Source organism: Coffea eugenioides, chromosome 6, assembly GCF_003713205.1.
Source record: "Coffea eugenioides isolate CCC68of chromosome 6, Ceug_1.0, whole genome shotgun sequence".
Taxonomy (NCBI): Eukaryota; Viridiplantae; Streptophyta; class Magnoliopsida; order Gentianales; family Rubiaceae; genus Coffea; species Coffea eugenioides.
Window position 1 is genome coordinate 7394972 of NC_040040.1, and position 17465 is coordinate 7412436.

At 37.8% G+C, this 17465-nt stretch overlaps 3 protein-coding genes and 1 pseudogene across 4 annotated transcripts; 2 read left to right on the forward strand and 2 right to left on the reverse strand.

The window, feature by feature from the left end:
- The first annotated feature begins 3257 nt into the window (after nucleotides 1-3257).
- On the forward strand, nucleotides 3258-6486 carry LOC113774690 (heparanase-like protein 3). Its single transcript, XM_027319290.1, has 9 exons — nucleotides 3258-3722; nucleotides 4264-4300; nucleotides 4394-4574; nucleotides 4666-4814; nucleotides 4953-5183; nucleotides 5259-5448; nucleotides 5545-5670; nucleotides 5795-5894; nucleotides 5973-6486. The coding sequence occupies exons 1-9, from the start codon at nucleotides 3474-3476 to the stop codon at nucleotides 6339-6341; spliced, it is 1632 nt and encodes a 543-aa protein (XP_027175091.1). The 5' UTR covers nucleotides 3258-3473; the 3' UTR covers nucleotides 6342-6486.
- A 244-nt stretch (nucleotides 6487-6730) lies between these two features.
- On the reverse strand, nucleotides 6731-14806 carry LOC113774760 (probable anion transporter 6, chloroplastic). 2 transcript variants are annotated; one of them, XM_027319376.1, is made up of 15 exons: nucleotides 14143-14799; nucleotides 13719-13864; nucleotides 13287-13386; nucleotides 12965-13017; nucleotides 12684-12758; nucleotides 12088-12168; nucleotides 11647-11708; nucleotides 10279-10346; nucleotides 9699-9814; nucleotides 8915-8951; nucleotides 8698-8793; nucleotides 8113-8254; nucleotides 7871-7923; nucleotides 7190-7276; nucleotides 6731-7089 (listed from the first exon to the last, which is right to left on the reverse strand). In XM_027319376.1, exons 1-15 carry the CDS (start codon nucleotides 14554-14556, stop codon nucleotides 6988-6990), a joined length of 1632 nt encoding a protein of 543 aa, XP_027175177.1. In that variant the 5' UTR covers nucleotides 14557-14799; the 3' UTR covers nucleotides 6731-6987. The 2 variants fall into 2 exon arrangements, with proteins under 2 accessions (XP_027175177.1, XP_027175178.1); XM_027319377.1 differs by lacking the exon at nucleotides 6731-7089 and having other exon boundaries at nucleotides 7210-7296; nucleotides 14143-14806.
- LOC113774762 lies at nucleotides 10707-11093 on the reverse strand (annotated as a pseudogene).
- A 303-nt stretch (nucleotides 14807-15109) lies between the features above and the next one.
- LOC113774554 (probable 2-oxoglutarate-dependent dioxygenase ANS) lies at nucleotides 15110-17096 on the forward strand. Its single transcript, XM_027319095.1, has 4 exons — nucleotides 15110-15324; nucleotides 15431-15684; nucleotides 15907-16237; nucleotides 16523-17096. Exons 1-4 carry the CDS (start codon nucleotides 15130-15132, stop codon nucleotides 16757-16759), a joined length of 1017 nt encoding a protein of 338 aa, XP_027174896.1. The 5' UTR covers nucleotides 15110-15129; the 3' UTR covers nucleotides 16760-17096.
- Nucleotides 17097-17465: the final 369 nt, after the last annotated feature.

Sequence of the window (17465 nt, forward strand, 5' to 3'; positions counted from 1 at the left end):
CGGTTCCAAATGCTGAGCCTTCTTTCTGGATAAACCTAAACGCGACAGAGGACATTTACGTACGACAAGCACAAATGATCACAAAGAAACTATGTAGAACCTAATCCTATGCCTATGGAAGTTGATTATGTAATAATTTGAATACATATTATTGTTCTCATCGGCTGAATTTGTCTTGCCTAGTGTTTTCTAATGGGACTGGACGGAGACGACACTGAATGAGACTTCTTGCACTCAACTAGTTCCCGCCAGTCCTGTGTTTAACAGTGTCGGATAGGTTTAAAGATTGATCGGAATTGAGAGCCTAATGTAGAGCGAATCCGATGAGAAACGGCGCTAAGGTCATTAAGGATCGGTCAAGGTAGCTAGTGACCAAAACAAAAAGAAAAGAAAATCATACTACAATAAACAATCGATTCGGATCAGTTAAAATAAAAACCGGTGACCAAACAAATTCTCCTGGATCCAACTGCAACATTAAGAGCGTGCTGGTTTGGTAGAAAGCGTGTTGGGAAGCTTAACCAATCATGTCATGGGATGGAGACCATAACCATCCATCCAACAAGGATAACTACTAGATGGGGTATGTTGACATGATAAATTCTTGGACACGTAATTCTGTACAGGGTCGTGCCTGCATCTTAATCTTCATGATCAGTTTCAATACCAAAGAAATTCAGCCAGAAAATGTCGGTGTGTTGTAGTATTGCAGTTGTGCCGACTGCTAGCTCACAGATGCAGACAAACAAGAAAAGGAAATTTTGGTCAAGTTGAAGATGCTGTCTTTTCAGGCAATGAATTTGAAGCCCAACCTCCATTAAGCAACTGAGGAAGAATATACTTGGTATTTGTCCGAGCCATTACCACATCAACAGTGTCAAATAGCACTCTCAGTAAATTACTTGAACACAATAAAACAGGAAAAAAAAAAAAAAGCAACAGTAGGTAAAGGATAAAAACAGCATTACTAGAAACTCAAGGGATAGATGCAGCCACTGAAAAGTGAGTAGTATACAGACAATTAATTTAAATGGGCAAAGGCAAAAAGGTGGCATCCGGGACAGGAGCGTTTGACTGGGGAAATGGATTCACGAGCCAATTAATCTTTGCTATTGTCTTCTTCCGCCGTCCTCAACAGTGGTAAACACTGAACACAACCAGCTGGTAAGGTTATGAGCTAGTACAAATATGGGGCTGCCAATTGATTCTCTCCATTTAACTTTTTCTATTTATTAATTCTGCATTTATCTATACCTAGCTAAATGATTAAGGTGAAAGAAACAGAAACTATTAAACTATACCGTCAGCTTATTTATTTGTTTTGACCCTTTATTTTTCTGCATGGCACTTGTATAAATGGCTAACATTAAAATCCTAACGTAGCAAAAAGTAAATAGATTAATGGTAAAGCAGAAAATTCTTGAGCGTGGATACTTTGTTTGAAAGATTAAAGAGCTTTAATCAATGTAAAGTTTGATTAAATATGGTGCAAAACCCATTCATACATCTATCCACTTCGCCTGCATCATCCTCTTTGCTGTGTATAAACGGATAGAAAGTAATTAAGCTCGTTTCGCTACTTCCCCAGCCCTAACCCGAAAAGAAAAAAAAAAAGCTCGTTTTGATTGAGGATGCAATTTCATGTGTACGACATATGTTGCCGGCCCGCTGTTATACACCTACTGTGTAGCTGTTAACAACACGAAAAAAAGGAAGCATGTAGTTTCAGAAAGTAGGTAAAGGGGAGTTGGAAGAAACACAAGTTTCCACCAAATAAAGAAAGGATAGGATTTTCCTCCGCTAATTCTAATGGATTAGGTTCTGGTAGTTTCTTTCTCGGTTGCCTAAAATTATGACAGATTCAAGGAATTCCGGAAATTTTGAACTTTGCAAGTCTGGATTTTTTTTTTTTTTTGTTTTTGCTGACGGAGTGGGTGTCCGGGTAAATCCTTACGGGGCTCGACTAATCCCACTCTAGAGCAAGTCTGGACTCTAGAGCAGCTAAATATGTAAATTTGCCTCCTAAGTTTTTCCATCCAATTTAGGTGGTGAAAATTTTGCAGCAGAATTGCGTTTGTTTGTACTTTGTAGGCAATTATATGAACATATTCACGGGCTGTGTCGGGTACCATAAAGGGTTGCATTAATTGAGTGAGCGTACAATCACTTGCCAGTAATTTTTTTTGTCCCATTAGTTTAAATGTTCTGTTGCTAATGCAGTCTATGATTTTGACCCATAATCATTTTGTTATGTAAATATTTCACCATGAGTTGACACCTATATAAAAAATTTCCAGGTCCTCCTAATCTGCTCTGTATTTTCTAATGCAAGGAGGTGGAGGCCACTGTCATACTTTGGATTCTGCTGTTGTTTGTGTCTCGTTGCTTCAAGATTATTCTTCTATAAATAGGATTAATAATGATGAAAAGCGATAGGAATACTAGTAAGTAGTCAACATCAAAAAATTTTGAACTTCATTTTCCCTTTTCATTTGAACTAGTTTTTTTTTTTTGGTAATTTGCAACTAACACATAATGGTGGAAACAATTAATAGTCGCCTTTTTTTTTTGTACTCGTTTTTGTTTAATCACTCTTATGTTTGCTGTTCGTCTCCTTACAAGGTCTTAAGCTAATAACCAAATAAACTCCAAGTCACTTTTGAATGATTTTTCTTGGAACTATTGGCAAAAGGAACTAAAAACTACAAGATTCAGCTCAAAAAAAAAAAAAACTACAAGATTCAGTCGAAGCAGCGCGGTTCTTTCACGTCCTATGTAGGTAATTCTGCAAGAAAAAGTAAAGAAATGTTCGTTTTCCTCATATGTACTACATGACTACATCTTTATCCGAGATTCGACCTTTCTTATTGTGTCACCAAATCCACCCGAAATTTTCAAGCATGCGGATGATAGCATTTTGCGGTAGTAGCAAGACTCGATGATTGATGATGCTCTGGTTCCATTCAGTTGTGTGTTGAATCAAGAATCCACCCAATCCTTGTCCTTGACCCCAGACCAATGAATGGACCCCAACTCACACCTCCCCAACTCAAAACTGTGCTTATCTTTTGTCCAACACTCCAGCAATCCTTCTCCACCTTTCTCAAGCAAAGCACATCCACAATGGCCCCACTCCCCAACTGATTTGCCCAATTAGAGATGCCTCAAATTTCTTACTCAGAACCCAAGCTGTAAATCTTGAATTTTTCTTGTACCTTCTATTTAAATACCCTCAGTCCCAAAAAGGAATGGGGGCCTTTAGTATAAATTATCTGTAAATTTGCTTTCTTGGGCATGTATAACTCATTTAATGTCACCTCAGCTTAATACCTCCTATCTCTGCTAATTGTTATCCTCTCTTTTACTATCATAAACTTCCCAACGAGCCCTGCAATGGAGTAAAAATTGTAGCATTCCAACTAAGCATTTTCTTCTGGGGGATAGATCTTGAAGATTAGCTTCAAGACATAAAGATGGGTTATTTAGTAGTGTACTACGTGGGATTGTGTATATGGTTGTCTTTGTTTAGTTATAGCTCCATTTTCGCGTACTCTGAGATTGTAAAAGACACTGGAACAGCCCAAGGCTTTGTATTTGTAGATGGGATTAGTGCCATTGGAGAAATAGATGACGATTTCATTTGTGCCACCTTGGATTGGTGGCCACCTGAGAAATGTGACTATGGAACCTGTAGCTGGGACCATGCTTCCCTTCTCAATCTGGTACTTTCCATTTTCCTGCATTTGCAGCTATTTCGAGTTTCATGTTTATGTCTCTGTGTGTGTGTGTGCCTTTTTTAATGTTACCTGCAAGCTTACTACGTTGGTATGCTGAAGTTGTTGATGGATTTAGTCCACGTGAACCAGTGCCGTCTTTTATAACAAGGGGATGATGGCTTGTTTGAGCTGTATATTTCAGCTTCAACCTCATTTCCGGTTAAAAAGATGCGATTTTTATGCTTTAGACGGTGTGTCAGAAAAGTTTTTTGATGGCTACGAATTCCACTCTGATGCTTTCAGCAATGAAGTAGTAAAAGGGGAAGGAGACAATACTTGTCGCTTATCATTTTCGCTTATCATTTATGCTCTGTTTTGTTTGCCTTCTTTGATTAAAGTCCAAAGATCTTGATTGTGTTGTGAGAGAGATGTTAACGAATTTCAAATTGTCCGAAATGATTCTGGGCTATTATATGCCGTGGCCAATTTGAATAAAAAGATTAGTGTTTAATGGACTGGTTTGATCTGTTTGTTGTTTTATTTGCAGGATCTTAACAACATAATTTTATTAAATGCAGTAAAAGGTATTAACTTTTTCTGGCTTTCTTGATTACCAAAAACGGCATTTATAGTCCTGTTATGGGAGCTCAAGTAGCTATCTTCCCCTCATTTTGCAGCTTTTTCACCATTAAAGATTAGACTTGGGGGCACCTTGCAAGATAATGTCATATATCAAACTCAGAGTAATCAACGCTGCCATTCATTTGTTAAGAATTCCTCAGAGTTGTTTGGCTTCACCCAAGGGTGCCTTCCTTCGTCCAGATGGGATGAATTAAACTCCTTTTTCAAGAAATCTGGGTACGTAAGAAGCACCACCTTGGTTAGACTGGTAATTATTTTTCATTATTGTCATCGATCTGAAATTAGTGAATCACTTTCTTCATTCCAGGGCTGAAATTATATTTGGTTTGAATGCTCTGAATGGGAGGAGAATAAGGTCTGGTGGTTCAGCTGTTGGAGCTTGGGATTCCTCAAATGCTGAAGCTTTTATTCGTTACACTGTTGAAAAGGGCTACAACATATATGGTTGGGAACTTGGTAATATCATTTACCTTCTATGGTTAGCCTGCTGCAGAAATGCTTCTTCTCTGTTTTCATATAGTTTTTTATTTAAAATGATTTAGATAGCTTGAGATTAGTTTCAGATGGTGATTTTTCATCATCTATTTTGGCCAGGAAATGAACTGTGCGGCGGTGGAGTTGGGACAAGGGTTGCACCTGATCAGTATGCTTCTGATACAATCGTATTACGCAACAAAGTGCAAGAAATCTACAAGGATGTAGCAAACAAGCCAATTGTTTTAGCGCCGGGAGGATTCTTTGATGTCAACTGGTTTACAGATTTTTTGCGCAGAACCAACAACGCTGTAAATGCAGCCACCCACCACATATATAATCTAGGACCAGGTAATATAGCGGAAAAACTGGTTTTTGAGGAAGGATAGTTTGGTCCTGTTTTGACTCGAAATCTTACATCAACAGGAGTGGATGAGCACCTTATTGAAAAGATTCTAAGTCCGTCGTATCTCGATGGTGAGGCTGATACATTTAGTAAACTCAAGGGCGTTCTCAAGAATTCTGGGACTTCTGCCTCTGCTTGGGTTGGTGAGGCCGGAGGGGCATACAACAGCGGCCGAGACGGTGTGTCGAACGCATTTGTGTACAGCTTCTGGTATTCAAGCAGTCGTTCCAACTTCTAATAAATGCGTATATAAAGTGGTTATGTTAAATTGTTTTTCTCTGACGATTCTGCGGAAATGACTTCTAGGTATCTGGATCAGCTTGGCATGGCATCTGCTTATGATACAAAGGCTTACTGCAGGCAGTCATTGATTGGGGGAAACTACGGCTTGCTCGATACCACAACTTTTGTACCTAATCCAGATTACTACAGGTAATCATACCACTTACATAACCAATTAGAGTTAGTCCACAACATTTATCATTCTGTCGGTTTAATTATTCTTGTATTGGCATCACTATAACTCTGTGGCTAAATTCTATTCTGCCTTCCTCAGTGCTCTTCTTTGGCACCAGTTGATGGGAAGAAACGTTTTAGCAACGAACTTCACAGGCACAAAGAAGATTCGTGCCTATGCTCATTGTGCAAAGCAATCCGTAAGCTCGCTCCAGCATTCGATCTTTCCGCGATAATTCATTAACTGGTTAACTAACAACAGGGTATGTTTCTTACAGAAAGGCATCACTTTGCTGCTGATCAACCTAGATGGCAGCAATTCTGTCCAGGTCAAAGTGGCATACAATGGCACAATACTCCACAGACACAAACACGGGCATCATCACTCCAGACCCAAGTACATTCAATTACCTCAACCCAGAAAAATAGGATCTGCCACAAGAGAGGAGTACCACCTGACCGCTAAGGGTGGTGACTTGCATAGCCGGACTATGCTGCTAAATGGGAATGAGCTAACTGTGGGTAACTCTGGGGAAATTCCTCAACTGAGGCCTCAAATTGTCCCTGCTTCAGAGCCAATAAATATTGCTCCTTGCTCCATTGTATTTGCTCACATAGAGTACCTTAATCTCCAAGCTTGCAACTAGATTCTAGGTGAGAGAAACAGATGTTTGTTGGTAAAAGGCTTGCAGATAGATTGTAGGTGAGAGAACAGATGGAACTAAAAGTGGTTCCATTTGAAAAATAATCATATAAGACAAGAAATACAAGCTGTTTTGCTTTATTTGATTATTCTTGATAAGAAAAGAAACATACTTTTTGTTAATATGGGTTCCAACACTCCAGGTTCCCCACCTTTTACCTATCCTCAGAACATAAGCACATTCGACGGAGAACACGTCGTGGAAGGAGGTGATAATTAAAGTGCCTAACATTATGCAAGAGTCGATCAGATGGTCACTGTTCCAGTGACATCAGAAGCGGCTTCCACGGTTGGGGAAAATCAGAAACACCAAAATATGAGTGAGAGAGAGTGAGAGCAGAATAAGTTTCAATAGAATAAGGAACTTGTAGATGCAAAACACAACTAATTATAGCGAAGGACATGTACAAGATTTACCGGTACTATATGTTTACAAAATATATCAACCTTGAAAGGAAAATCTGAGAGGCCTATAATTATGTTTGTACAGCAGAAAATGTTATTATCAGCATAAATCGTCCTCCCAAAATTGTTAATGTGATGTCAGTAATCAAGAGTTACCGATCACCTCTAGCACTGAGTGATAAGAGTCAATCTCTCTTTGAGAAAGTTTGTGGTTTGCTGCTCGCAAATGTTAACCATACAACTGTACCCGTAAGGTAGAAGAATATCGATGGAGCAAACAATGACAACTACAATCCATGAGAACAAGAAAATTCAGATAAAATGTTGTTACCCAGATACCGACTAAGCAATGGTCACAATTAATGGGAAACTACCAAGGCAACTTACACTCCATGAGTGAGTGGAATCAAGTAGATAACCCGTCAAAGCAACACCAACAATTCCAGGTACTGCCCCAACTGTGTTTGTGATACCCTGGGTTTGGAAAATCATATCTGAAATCATTCATGGTGGAACTTGTAAAAGGCTAGTGGAGGTAAGTTGCGCTGAGTCAAAAGCATGATATCCAGATTTTTCCGCATGGACCAAGAGGATGGGAAGTCCTCAATTCAAATCTTATTTCGAATACTCAAGTAACTATCAACACATCTTGTGAGAGGTGGAAATGATGGCAGAACCAAAAGCGTTCAGTAAAAAAACCAAGGAAAAGAAATTTTTCAAAAATCAAATAAAGAAGTTGTGTAAACAAATCATATAACTCTAGAATAATTACTGATAAAAGCCAACTAAACAGAGGACAAAGTGCAATCATGATGCTAGCTTTTCTCTATGGTTACACCTTTGTTAAGTCAATAATGAGGCAGGAGACAGAAGAAATAGGGTACTCCTGTTGTAAACTGACATGCCAAAAGAATAACTTTAGAAGTTCAAGATTTGCAGCTCAATTTTATTCCTACATTTTCTAAACGAAAATTGTATTTTCCTTGATTGCATTGAAGCTAACAATTCCAACCCTCACCAGTATTAGGTTATTCAAAAATTACGTTTAAGTATGTTTACATCACTTACCAAAAGTATGCTTGCATACTCGGGTGAAATATCTTGATGGGTACAGTATAAACCTAGAAGCCAGAAACGAATATAAGAAATCCGGGGGGAGGGTTGTAAGTAAGAGTTCTTGGGTTCAAGTCCTCTCACTTACAAAATATATATATATATATATATAAGAAATCAGCACTTTTCCAATTATTTTAAAAGACTGTATCTTTTCTAAGTACCTAATCTTAAGTAAAATGAAATCAATCAAATACCTGATAATGCAAAACTTGAAAGCGCTAAACCTCCAGTGAGAATTGTTACAACCTCCCATGGAGGCAATCCCAAATCCAAAGAGGAAAGAATCATACAAGAAGCGGGAGAGAGGAAAGAAATTGCTTGGCAAGTTTTGCGCACCTGTTAGCATAACACAAGCATATATAAACAAGAAAGGAGAACCAGCAAGTAAATTAACTGCTCCTGGTAGACTTCTGTCAGAGATAATGATAGAATCACTTAAACTAGTCCTGTTACTTGTATGCCATGAGACAGGCAAGATAATTTTTCACCACTCTTTCAGGAATTTACGTACTAGTATTCATCTTCCTCTCCAATCAACTAGAAGACCCACTGCCGGCATATCGTTGCTTCTTAGCTTCACTTAAGGACCACCACAGACACAGATACCATGCAAGGATTTCATGCAATTTCATGTTCAGCCATGCAAAAACCAGGGTTCTAAAAGATGCAAAAATCTTGTCCCAGGAACCAAATACTATAGTACTTTCTTTTTACACATAGTAAAGCCCATAATTCATCAAAATTCATAACTAAAAGCACATATAAATTGTTGCACTTACCCTGGTGGTGTCAACCCCTTGGGTAATTAAGTAGTCAGCCAGTTGAGCAGCTATGCTGGTGACAAAAATTGAAGCTAATGGAGGAAGGACTGAAACCTGAAACAAATACCTATGCATGACTTGGTCCTCATTACATGTTATGTTTGCATATCTATCCTACAACTAGAATGCATCATTGTAGTAAGCATTCAGTGATACTAAGATCATATAAGCTCACCCATGCAGCTTCTGTCAGATTAAGACTGAGCTCCTCACTGCAGGTTACACAAGCTGACAATTCAGTTTCTTCAAATATAAATCATAGAATGATGACGAACTAATAACGAATGTAGCACACTCTTGAGTTTCATGAGTCGAATGAAAGAAGAACAAAGAACATAACCATCAAGGAAAATAAAAAGGTTTTTACAAGTTATGTACCAAGTGCTTGTGCATGGCAAGTTGGAAACAACTTTGTTAGATATCTATTATGTGTCACTCTCAAAATTTAAGTCTCTGAGTTCAAACATAAAAGAGCGTTAAAAAAGGAGACAAATGGAGCTTTAACTACACTGGGTTTACTCCATCTGAAGAAAGAAAGATAAGATTACACAAGACTCTTTAGTTGTTCATAATCCTATGCTTAAATTGGCAACTTTCTGTGTTTTAACAACTTTCTCTGGCTGCATGTTGCTGTCCCTTGCAAGCCTATGTTTTAACAACTGATGTCATTCATTGATAGCAAAAAAAAGTGTATCAGCTCCAGAAACACTCTTTTTCAATGTAAAGATTTACTTTTTCCCATCCAGCAACTGAAAGTCTTGGTCTTATATCACTTGAATTTTTTGGTCATATACTATTTGTATACATAACAGCCTATGCTTGAGGGATCACATTTACTAGCATTTGTTATGTATTTTAGAAAGTAGACTAAGACTTTCGCTCATAAAGCAATGAAAAAAGTCTTCAAAGGAAAAAAAATGCTGAGATCATTTTTCAGAAATATTCCAGTTCAAAGATACCTGAAATAAGTTGGAAGCCAGGATAAACAAGTATAGTGACCCCAACTTCCACAAAAGTGAGCATATATCATGGCCCACACAGCTTTACTCTTGAAAAAGGCCTTCCAAGGGACATCCTGTAATATATGTATATATAAAAAAATTGCTAATTAAGTAAGCAAGAACCAAAAATAAAAACTAAAATCAACCCACCAGACCATTGCTTGCAACACCGATTAACATTATGGGGCACTGCATATGTTTCTCATAAGTTTCTTAATAAGAAAAGTTTACTTGAAAGATTACTGGGGAGAAGATTAGTGTGCAACTTGGTCCTAAGCCGCACTGTAAGCAAGCAATCTAATTCCAGAATGAAATGAGCAACTCTTATGGAAGAGAAACTCCAGAACTTTAATGTTAAGCCAAACCAGTTCAAGACTTGAATCTATGGTGTTCAACCATAACTGTAACATTTCAAGTCTAAATAATGCTAACCTTATCATATCTAAAATGTAGTCCAACTTGTATGAATGCAATATAGACATTTTCTACGGTAAAATGATCCTGCAGTTGATGTGGCAAACGACAAAAGGCTATATACCTTCAGTGATCCTTCCAATTCTTCCAAGGACCCAATCCATGAAATCTTTTCAGAAAAGAATAGATGCCCTGGATATTGGAAACTGTTATCGATATGACACAATGGTTATACATATTCATATATGTGGATTTAAACAAAGTGATGCTAAGTGTTAAATTCAACATGGAATCGTAGTCAAGCATGGCCAATACAAGCATTAAATCACCATGGTGTGTGCTGTTGCTTTTACATATAGACATTATAACCAAATATTAGATAACTTTAAGCAGGGAACCTCTCATAATATGGAAACTAAGCAATGCTACATCATGCTTTTTGAGCAAGACAGGATTCTTGCAGTTATTTCTTTATGCTGGTTATTTACTTGAATATTACCTTTTTCTTTTAGAATCTAAAACAATATTATTAGCTTTTACAGGTTTCCGAATTCATCCAATCTGCTCCCTCAGCCTTTGGATGATACTCCTGACAGTCACAGCACTAGAAGTGTTTAACGTGTATTGGGCTTTACCTTTCCCACAGTCTTTGCATCCCCAAATTTCCAAAAGCCTCCCTTTTTACTCCATACTTGCCACAGAATTTGAAGAGGTATAAGCTATGCTGAGAGACTTCCATGTTCTCAATTTGCCTTTGCAGACTAGCACCACTAAGGGTATCAAATTTCCCAACAACCATTGCATTCTTGGTTCTCTTACTCATGTTGAAAAGCTGGGATGTTTCATGCAGGAGATGTTGAAGGGTGGAGGCGCAAAACCCCCAGATTCCCATCATAGTCATAGGGGAATTGTTTGTATGAAAGCGAAGAAGAGGGAGGGAGAAATTTTCTGGAGAATGAAAGTCGCCTATTCCTGTACTTTTGGAAGCCCAATGAATTAACAGTATCTTTTAGAATTCCAATAAGAAGAGCAATATCTCAGTAAATAACCTTTTTACACGGTTAACTCTCACTTTTGTTACTACAAGCCGGAAGATAACAAACCAGAAAGTGGAAATGTATTAACAGCTTTCATGCAACTTTAAGGAATACACTTTTTGTTTTGGTCCACTGCAGGGTCAAAAGACCCATTACAGATACAATTCTATTTTCGTTAGAGGTTCACAAATTTGAGCCTCTCTCTCTCTCTCTCTCTCTTTTTGTGGAATTTTTGTTGGGGGGTGGGGGAAGAGGTTAATGAATTTGAGTGGTCCAGGTTAGTTCATTATGTTTAGCATTGAATTTCATGAGATGGACACATTAGCTACATTATTGCAATGTGAACTTCAATCTAAAATGAATTCTTACATTCAAAATATGGCAACCCAGGTCATTTACAGAAAGAAAGAAGAACTTTTGTGATAGCACGATGAAGAAAGGCAAATTTTGCTAACCTGATGTTGATGCACCACCTGCTGAAGGTTCATCATCCTTAACAAACTGAAATGCCAAGAACCTGCAGCAGGGATTAGATACTTTGCTCTAAAAATAACACAAGAAATCTAATGTTTAATGAACCAACAACAGATATAGAAAGTGAAGCAAAAAAATGGACAGCAGAATTGTTGTCATGGTATGGTCACTTGAACAACTAGGTACAGAAAAGATCTAAAAAGTTTTCAGTTCCAAAAATGTGCACGCCCAAATAAAAGAAATTTTAAGTAATAAGAGCTCATAATGTAAAGAAATAACTTGTTGAAATATTCTAGTGGGTATTAGAATGGTAATGACCAGCAATCCTAATCATTATGGCAGACCAACACATAAAAAAATAACCTACATTAATCCTTACGCAGAAGAAAAGAAAATAATAATCACCCATGCTTGCCACTTACCAGGCTATGCCAAGGAAGCCAAATATGATAAACACAGACTCCCATCCATAACTTTGGATTAATGGAGGAGCCAAAAGAAGCCTGTAGGTTCACATAAGTAAAAATTACTGACAAGAAATTCCAAAAAAAAAAAAAAAAATTTTGCACACGCCTGACAGCGTCACAGATTTCCTAGTCAGGCTCATCATGAAACAGAAGAACTGTCCAGGTTCAGGAATGTATGAGCAGGCTATTAAGAATTTGAAGGAGGCAGTTCAAATATGAGAAATTGAGTGAGATTGATGAAACAAAGACCACCTTAAACTACAGGTTGAGGCTGCAAACTGTTTTCATAGTTTCAGAGTCTCTTTTCTTCTTTTCGATTAGGGTGTGGAAGGGGAAGCCAAAGAAGAAAGTTTCAAGATAAAGAAAGAAGCATGCAAGTAGTATACAAGCGGCACAGCCTGGATCTAACAAAAGTTCATTGAAAACCCTGTAACAATAAACCTCATTCTGGAAAGATACCATATTTTTCAAGGAAAAAAAAGGAATTGAATATTGATATCAGAACACATATCATTAAACACAATGATGATCATATTCTATGTGGAAGTTACCCCATAACACTTCCAAAACTCAAGCCTCCAAAAACAAATGATACTGCCCGTGAGCGTTCTTCCAGTGGTATTGACCTGCAAAAGTTCGAATTGAACTTGAATTATCATGCTCAAGACTAATAATAAGATGCATCAAAGCAACAATATCAGAAAAGGGCAGAAGAACACATAAAGGACATCATAGTTTCTAAAGTTAATCATCATACAAAAGAAGATACAACTTAATGAACAAACTCCATAAAAAAGGCATGCCTCTAAGCTCTGCTCAGTGTCATACATGCCTGGCAATCAGATCGGTAGCAGCTGATGGTGAAACACCTTCTCCCATACCAACCTATATAATTATTGACAATGAAAGATCAATGAGTTGATGGTAACTACAAAGAACAGGAGGAAATTAACCTGAGCACTCAATAAAATTAACAAAATCAGCACATAATACCAAAGGCAGACAAATTTTCCATAACTACAAAATAACCAAAATGATGACCGGCCCTGGTTGATTATTCAAATTATATCTCATGTAGCTTCACAAGCACATATTTATGTATAAGTGATAACTTGAAGACTATAGCAAAAATGGAGATATGGAAATGGAATTACCAAAATCCTGGAAGCAACCAGTCCAGGCATGTACCCAGCAAGAAAAGGAACTAGAGCTGTGGCCAATGACCAGGCCAGAACACCAACCTCAAGTACCTTTCTGCAAAGAGAATGCCTACCAATCAGTACAGCATCACAAGACACTAGCAGCTAGACAAAAGTTCACCTCTCTCTTCCAGACGTGAAGCTTTGAGACTTTAACAAATTGAAAACACAATTTTAGTTTTCAAAACTAGCTCCTTAAAAATTAACTTTCTTTTAAGTTTAATACATCTGAGTATACTATCTCTCACCCAACAAACTTATAACCCGATATCCTGTTATTAGATGCAGTATGTAAATTTGTTGGTAAGCTTGTAGGTGCATTAAGAATACAACAACATACTAAAGCATTATCTTATGATGCTCTACAGTGGGTCTTTGAAAAATAACCTTCCACCAAAAATCTTTGCCAGCCATCCACCAGGCAACTGACTCAAAGCATAGCCCCAAAAGAATGATGATTGAACCAGTCCAGCAGTTGATGAATTCCACCCAAACTGATGAGACATTGGTATTATAGCAACACTCAAGTTCACCTATTGAATAAGCAAAAAGATGAGCTCAACATTGGACATCAAAATGCAATGAATTATGACCAACATTTTCTATAGCCATCACCATATTAGCATCGTTGCTAACAGTATTGACCAAAGGAATCCCACCAATTATCACATGTACAGATCATTCTGATAAACAACCAAAAGAAATTCCTCAGTTGCAAATGCTCTTATTTGAAAAAAAAAAAATGGAGAAGCTTCAGTTAGTTATCCTGTTATCAGCTGAAGAAGAAACAAGAGAAGCTTCAGCAAGTTACCTTATCCATGTTACAAATAACAAAGGCAAGAGAAGTTGTTCCGATGAGCTTATATCTCTGAGGTATATTCTTCAATGGCGGCCAATTCCATTCAAAACGCACACTTTTATCCCCTTTTCCTTCTCCAAATTCATCCTCCAAAGTCTTCACAAGTCCCTCCTTCTGGTCCAATTCCTCAATTGCTCGAAACCTGTTTACTTTTTTCTGGGCTTCTACTAAATTTTCTATTTCTTTGTCCCTGACTCTGCAAGTAACTTTGAATTTGAGGTTATGCTGCGTGTGCTTAAAAGGTAGAACATTCAAGGGATAATACTGCTTAAGATAGGAGTTAAAAGTTGAAGCTTGGTGGTGTGTTTTGTAGTGGCTTTCATCCCATAAACTTTTGTCCCCTTTCAAAGTTACAAGTCGAGCCATGATTAAGGAGTTTCTAAGCTTTTGTGACTGTGAAGAAGAAAGAAAATTGAAAGCTAAAATTGCAGTCTGGGAACCGTGCAAAGTGTCCAAGAGTCAAGAAAAAAATGAGCACTAAAGAAACGATCCACGAATGAGCCGGAGGTTGCCACGGAACTGTTGATTTGTGGCGCCGGTTGAAGTGCTGAATTCTTGGAAATTTAATTAATTGATTCCCCGCAATTCCTAACTTGAGTGTATTTAAGACCTAAGAAATATAGACGTTAAAAAGATTGCTACAAAAAAGAAAAAAAAAAATAGTTTTCGGGCAGAGAGAAAATCCGATTAATAAGACAAACTATTCTGCCCTGCCCTCCTTTTGTGCGACGTCTGTGACTTGGAACTGTAGAATTGCAATGCCGTGAAGTTAACATCCCAGAAACTACTAAGTAGCTCACCAATTTGTTTGACTACCAATCAATTTATTTGACTTTGACTAAAATCAGTGGCACCCTGCCCAGCCACGTCTATATATTAGTATTATTCTTATATAATCAAGAACTATAGCAGAGGGTCATTCATTCACAGGTCTGCAAAATGGCTTACAACGTATTACCCTCCACAGTCAATCCCCCGCGGGAAAATTATCTCCACAACCCAGCAGCCATCTTTCCACTGCTACAGATACCTAAGGTTGACCTTTGCGTCCTCAATAGTGAACCATCATCACCTGAAGCCACTCAGGAGCTCAAGATTCTCCGGTTTGCTTTGACCGTGTGCGGTTTCTTTCAGGTTATATCCTCCACATATATCCTAGATTCTTGGTGCTAATTCTGTTGTTTTCTAGTAACGCAAGATGATTCATTAGAAGTTCAACTGTGATGTATTGTTTTCTCAGGTTGTTAATCACGGAATAGATATTTCACCCCTTGAGGAATTGTATGATGTTACTAAACGATTTTTTTTACTTCCACCGGAAGAGAAGCACAAATGTTCACGACCAGTTGGTGATCTTGATCTTGCTGGTTTTGGAAATGATCAAATTCTCACTCAACATCAGACCCTTGATTGGAATGACGTGTTGTATCTCGATTTGTATCCTGAAGATCAAAGGACACTAAAATTGTGGCCTGACAATCCTAACGACTTCAGGTAATTTTTGCTCGTCTACTATCTGGAAACTACTAAGTGAAATCGCAAGATCATATAGGCTCCCAAAAATGATAAATTTCCAACATAGACCACCAGCTCCCCATCATCAAATTCAAGTAGCTTTTTTTTTAAAATGGTTAGTTAATTAAATCTGATAGTACAGAGAGAAAAAAATCCCTTCAATTCCTCTCATTCATACAAATAGTAACTTTTTTTGCGTAGGAAAGTTTTGCTCGAGTGTAGGGCGAAGTTACAAAAATTAAATGAGCTCATCCTCAAGGCCATGGCAAAATCGCTCAACTTGGAAGACAATACCTTTCTGAAGCAATATGGAGAAAGCCCAAGGGTGCTATCAAGATTTAAGTCTCATCATCCGTGTTCAGGATCAGGACCCCAAGTTGAAGCCAAACCGCATTCGGATGCATCGGCATTGACTTTTTTCTTACAAGACAAACCAGTGGAAGCCCTTCAAGTCCTAAGAGGTGATAAATGGTTCAGACTTCCTGCCATTGCTCATCCTGCTATTCTTGTTATGCCTGGGGACCAAGCTGAGGTATAATTACTAATCCCTCTTTTCCCCTGCAAACGTCAGAATTTTAAGCCTTTGAAGTCCTGAAAGACTCACTAATGTTAGCCTACATTGTACAAGAAGTTCCCAATCAATGCTGACACAAAAGAAGAAAAGGGTACTAAAATTGTATCAATATTGTTATGAGGTGTTTCTTGCAGCTTTGGTAAACCATCCGTGACCATGCGTAGATATTCAGAAACACTAGGCATTGTCTCCTTGTGGTTTCATGAATTGGGATTTCACAGGTCTTCCTTTTTATACATGCAGATAATGACTAATGGCCTATTCAAGAGCCTGTTGCATAGGTTTGTGGCAAACTCAGAAAGAGAGAGGATCAGCATATCCATTTTCTTTATCCCTGATAAGGAAAATGTGATTGAACCAGCAGAAGGACTTGTTGATGAAAAAAGGCCAAGTTTATATAGACCAGTTGTAGATTATGTTGGTGCCTTTTACCCTGAGCATCGTGAAGGGAACAGAGTGATTGATGCGCTGAAAAAATGAGTTTCCTGCTCATATTTTAAATTTGCTGGTTCCATACGAGTAAAATATTGCTATGTGATATATGAGCAAGCCTATAATATCATTATAGCTTGCGCTCATGATTTCAACTCTCAGCTTTCATAACCATTTACGGAAGTTGGTATTTGCAGATTAGTTATACTTATTTTGCCAATTTAGCTCAATTATTTCCCTATGAATGATTTGGAGAAAGGTGTTTTACATCCTCCAACTTGGTGGTACATTCTCTTTAATGGTGGCAGTGGAAGTATTACGAGGAATTGTAAGTTGTAACATCACAATTGGGTAAACCAAATTCGAGAACCCTATTTCATTTGTATCGATCAGAATCTGAAACTCCATCCATTTCCGAGAACTGGATTAGTAATAAGGTACTTCTTCACCTTAATTTCCTCTTGCCTGCTACTCAAAGTCAAAGGTGCAGCTTCCTCTTTAACTTATTAAGAATGAATTTACAGCCTTGTTTTTAAAAAATTTTTGTATGAATTTACAGTTCGGTTGCATTAGAGTGAAAATTTGTTGGAAGTACTAAATTATGATGAATGAATATCAGGGGGTAATCCCGTAACTAGAAAACAACGAAGTGATTTACTTTGTGATCCACATGCAAGTGATTTACAGATCGGATCCTTTAGAAGAATAAGAAGGTTGGAAGAAAAAAGATATGTGAAAAAGACTCGCCGGTGAT